At 36.8% G+C, this 5081-nt stretch overlaps 1 protein-coding gene across 1 annotated transcript in view; it reads left to right on the plus strand.

Moving 5' to 3' along the window:
- The first annotated feature begins 1007 nt into the window (after positions 1-1007).
- LOC105455502 overlaps positions 1008-5081 on the plus strand; it is a 13290-nt gene continuing 9216 nt past the window's right edge. The window contains exon 1 of the mRNA XM_011698870.1: positions 1008-1401. Coding sequence (XP_011697172.1) covers positions 1328-1401 — 74 coding nt within the window. The 5' untranslated portion in view covers positions 1008-1327. The remainder of the gene's footprint in view (positions 1402-5081) is intronic.

Genomic DNA, 5081 nt, shown 5'->3' on the forward strand with positions numbered 1-5081 from the left:
TTTACGCAGATATACGGGACCTACAATTTAACGCTGGTTCCGAACGGCGGCCATTTTTTTAAGAAGAGGTTCTCTTGGCAAAGATATTCTCGGTGGTTTACCGTTGCCTTCCGAGAGGCGGCGATCGCTTCCGAATTGATTAAAATCAATTTCAGAGTTATATTATTCTGGATGGATTTGAACCCGGATCTTTAGCATATAAAGCTGCCGCGCTGCTCCTCGCGCCACGATCGCCACCGGTATATATACATATGTGTATATATATATCGCAAATTAATCACGATTTTTTTATTTCTACGTAGCTAATTATGTCTATTTATCGCCTCGTTTATGTTCAGTAAATGAATTCAGATTTGGCGCATCTTTTATGTGCAGTAACTGCAGACAAAGCGTTACATCTTGATTGGAATTCTAATGAGCTTTACTTCTCAGTTACTCGACAGAAGTTAATATAACTGTCTAATAACTGCCCAAAAAATGTTTGAAATTTCTACTAATTCTAAATATTTTTTATTCTAATTTTTTATTTCTACGCAACAAATTGCGTTATTACGTTTATAAATAAACTAAATCAGTTTTGAGAAAATGAAATGCATGTACAGAATGTATTTATTAAATCATATTACAATCGACAAAAGGATAATTCTTTTTTTAAAAAGCGAATAAAAAATAAACTGATTTAATTTCGCGCTTATTGGTGTGACGGAAATCAACACGCATTACTTCGTCTTTGTATCAGTTTCAAAATGTCCCGAGTAATGTTCGTTCCATCAATCTTCTGGTTTCTTACGCCAGAGACGCGAGAGCCGGATAAACACTCGATAGAGACTATTTCGTATCGACCAAAACAGAAAACTCGATGGGAAGACTTTCCTCTTGGCAAAGCCGCAACCAGCCCCGAAATAACGCGCGTTTCTTTCTCTCTTTGTGCACTTCAGAGAGAAAGGAAACGCACGAGAGAGAAGAAGAAAGAGAGAGAGAGAGAGGGAGGGGGAGGAGATTAGGAAGAGTTAGAGGAAGAACAGATCTCTCGCTATGTCGCGAACGCGCTTAAAAATAAAGTCTTACGTTGCTCTTCAAGTTCGCCCGCGCGAAGAAATCGGCCAAGTTGTTCGTCGAAGAGGCAAGACGGGGGGACGTTCCGTTCGGTCTTCTTGGGTTGAGCCCGTCGAGTTTTTATAAGCAACATACGATGGAGTGTAGCTTAAGAGTCGGCTTCGCGCTCGGTGGAGCGTGAGAGAGTGTAGGTGAGAAGGAGAGAAGATTTCTCTCTCCCTTTCGTGGAGATTGTACCGTGCTGTCAAATGTTGCTGGACGCGATCGAAAAATGACGACCACCCACGGCGGCCACGTATACTACGTGATTAAGGTGCCCAAGGATACCAACGACGGCAACGAGAGGTAATCGCACTCGACAGCTCATATACATAAGCGATATACCCTCCTAACCAACGTCCTCGATAATGCACTCTGAATTATGAACTCATTCGCGGTTTCGTTGTTGGTTGTTCGCGTTTCTGTTAGAGACCCTATAAGAAGAGACTCGTCACGTGATTGTTTAGTGAACTCTGATTGACTGAGGTTTGGATCGCACAACTGGGCTTAGATCAATCAAAATAGGATATAGTGTGACTTCATGGAGCACAATTGTGCGATTCGAACCCCAGCCAATCAGAGCCTGACGAATTGGCGAGTCTCTTCTTATAGGGTCTCTAGTTTCTGTGTTCGCATCATCTTCCGTTGGTTCCGCCGCGAAACGTCGCGTGCTTGTCGAAAGCTTCAGCTTTCATGGCTGGCTCTTATATCACCAACCTACTCTGATTATCGAGAATATGGCATGTAGCGTTAGAACGAGATGATTTTTTTATGAAAATACGTTTTAATTCATTCTTGCGAGACGTTTACAGGTTTCCTGTAGTAAAAAACACTCGTGGAACCACATGGAAAAAACTAAAGTACAAAATTTTTTTTCATTATAGAGAAACAGAGTGTCCAGCGGTCCTTGAATATCTTTGAATTCTGGGATTATTATGGAATTTAATGTGTTCTGGAAAATTTTTGGAAAACCCCTGGAATTTCAGAATTGACCTTGAATTTTTGTCATTCTTTTATTCTAAAAAAAAATTGGATTGTAAAAAAAGAAAGAAATATTTCTTGCGTGTGTGCAAGAACTATGTCAATAACATTGGTAACGTCGTTTTTTGGAAAAGTTATGGTTGTATATGTTCCCCCTTAAAGATGCAATAAGGCAAGCAATTTGTAAAGCAATAAATTAATATTCTCATTTTAATTGATTTGTCATATAGAATCCTAATTTGAATACAAAACATATAATATTACACAAATTAATGAAAATTAATTAAATAATGAAAATTAATCGACCTGGAAAACCAAGACTTTTACCTGGATTATCCTGGATTAACCTTGAATTATCTAGCCACATATCGCTGGACATCATGAGAAAGACCGATTTTGCTGAAGTATCTAAAAATTTAGCTAAATACAGACCTGAAAATAATTTTGTTGAAAATAATTAAATAATCAAAATAATTATTAAGAAATTTAATAAACTAAATAATTAGATAAACTCAAATATGATGAGCAATGGGGCAAAAAATTTAAACATTTCAGCAACCAGTTTGAGTATTCTGCATAATTATGTTGATAGTTTAATAAAGTTATTTTCAGAATTATTTTTCTATTTAATTACATTTTAGATACTTTAGCAAAACTGTTCTTTCCGTGTATGTATATATCGGTTTTTATGGGAAATTATTCAAAGATTATTGATCTAAACAGGCGACATTTTGTGTATAACAGCTCGATTTTTTCTCCGATCTTTTCTCGTCCCGTCATTTTCTTCCTCGTTCCCTTTCACTTGCTTTTTCTCCTCGTTTTTCGTGTCTCCTTCCTGTCTTCACTTCACATGTCGCTTTTTTTTCATCGCGAGAATAGCCGGCTAGATTCGATCGTCGCGCAACCGCGCTCGGGCTATGCGCCGCGTCGGTCTCAAAGAGCAAAGAGCGACGTCTCCTTCTCAGAGGTCTTCAACCCCTGACCGACTGTATAAACCTAGACGAGGGTTACACTTTATAACCAGAGATCCGCCGACGGATCACGTCGGTCACGCGTTCGGTCACGCGAAAAGTGCAGCCTATGATCAAAAGTCGATGCTACTTTTGATGCATTGTGACAAATTCAAGTGATTATTTATGAATTAAGAAACATAATAATTTATGTTAATGAGTTGTAATATACATTTAAAAAATTTGAATCAAATGGAAGTCAATCAGTAAAGAAATTTGAATTAATTATAAAGGCGGAGTCATAGATACAGTAATATTCACTGTCAAACTAAATGTACATTTTTTAATCTTTCACGGTTTGATTCGAATTTGTTTTTTTTTTTATATTTTAATAATTAATATTGAAGAACTTATGGTTACAACACAAAATATTTTAAATTAACTGTTAAATTAACTAATTAATTTGATTTGTTTATAAAAATTTCCATATTTTTAGTTATTAGTATAGAGATCATTTTCATCGAAATTTCTGTACAAACCTCCGTCTGTTCTCCCTCCCCACAATTCATAATCAGAAAATATTGAAACAAGAAGAAGTGTTACAGCATTACAGTTACCTATTCGTTACGCTATTTAGAAAATTGTTGTGAGTCAAGCAGGAAAATCGTCAATTAAAAATGAAGAATACATGTTAACGGAGGAAAAACGGCAAGGCTAAAAGAAATGCAATCGCGTCTCGAATCTCTTTGCCTTTAGCGAAGTTATCTTGGATTGATCTAATAATCTCGTAAGAACTTGCGAAAGAAAAACGGAGGTTGATTGCGATCGATCGTACCATCGGAAATCCGAGCCGGTCCTCATTTCCTATCCGTCTAGACGTTATTTCTAAACGGCCGATTGCACCTCACGACCATTTCATTGCGACGAACGTGTAGGTATGTGAAGCCGATAATTCAGGAAATAGCCGTCAAATTTCTCAAGAATATCTAATGATGTTGTTTCGCATGCAAATTTGTCGCAAATTTCCGCATTAGTGATTAGAGATCAATTTAATATATATATATATATATATATATACACTGCTCAAAAAAATTATGGCATAGAAAAATTTTGAGCAAAAATTGGTCAACTTTGGTTAACGGTAACTCCGCGAAAAATCATCGTAAAATGATGAACTTTTTTTCAAATGAAAGCTTGAAATCTCTACTTTAAGATACTGTGAGTCGATTTTTAATTTAATGCACCCCTGTTGCTGTAAACTTTTAAATCTGAGAGCATGTTTGCCACACTGAAAATTGCAAAGTTTGAACGAGTGCATGGACTTGCTAAAATTTTTCCCGGGGATGCGGTTTCCAGCGTCATAAAGTTGGAATCTTTCTTTTTAATTTGAAAAAAAAAACAAGTCGCTACGATTTTTTTTCACAAAGTTACAGCATTTTGAAGTAACCCTTGTATTTTTCTCATGTATGTTCGGCATTATCCGATGTGCACTATAGGGAGGTTGGCAATCGGATTTTGCACATTGTGTGAATGCGGGCGTATGTAAAACATACACACATACACACACGGTGTGCAAAAATCCGATCGTCAACCTACCTATAGTGCACATCGGATAATGTTGATCATATACATGAGAAAAATACAAGGGTTACTTCAAAATGCTGTAACTTTGTGAAAAAAAATTGTAGCGACTTGTTTTTTTTTTCAAATTAAAGAGAAAGATTCCAACTTTATGACGCTGGAAACCGCATCCCCGAGAAAAATTTTAGCAAGTCCGTGCATTCTGTTAAACTTTGCAATTTTTTCATGTATAATTGGCATTATCCGGTGTGCACTATAGGTAGGTTGGCGATCGGATTTTGCACACCGTGTGTGTATGTGTGTATGTTTTACACACGTCCGCACTCACACAATGTGCAAAATCCGTTTACCAACCTCCCTATAGTGCACATCGGATAATGCCAAACATACATGAGAAAAATACAAGGGTTACTTTAAAATGCTGTAACTTTGTGAAAAAAAATCGTAGCGACTGTTTTTTTTTCAAATTAAAGA

The sequence above is a fragment of the Wasmannia auropunctata genome, unplaced genomic scaffold (assembly GCF_000956235.1).
Source record: "Wasmannia auropunctata unplaced genomic scaffold, wasmannia.A_1.0 LD335902.1, whole genome shotgun sequence".
NCBI classification, from domain to species: Eukaryota; Metazoa; Arthropoda; class Insecta; order Hymenoptera; family Formicidae; genus Wasmannia; species Wasmannia auropunctata.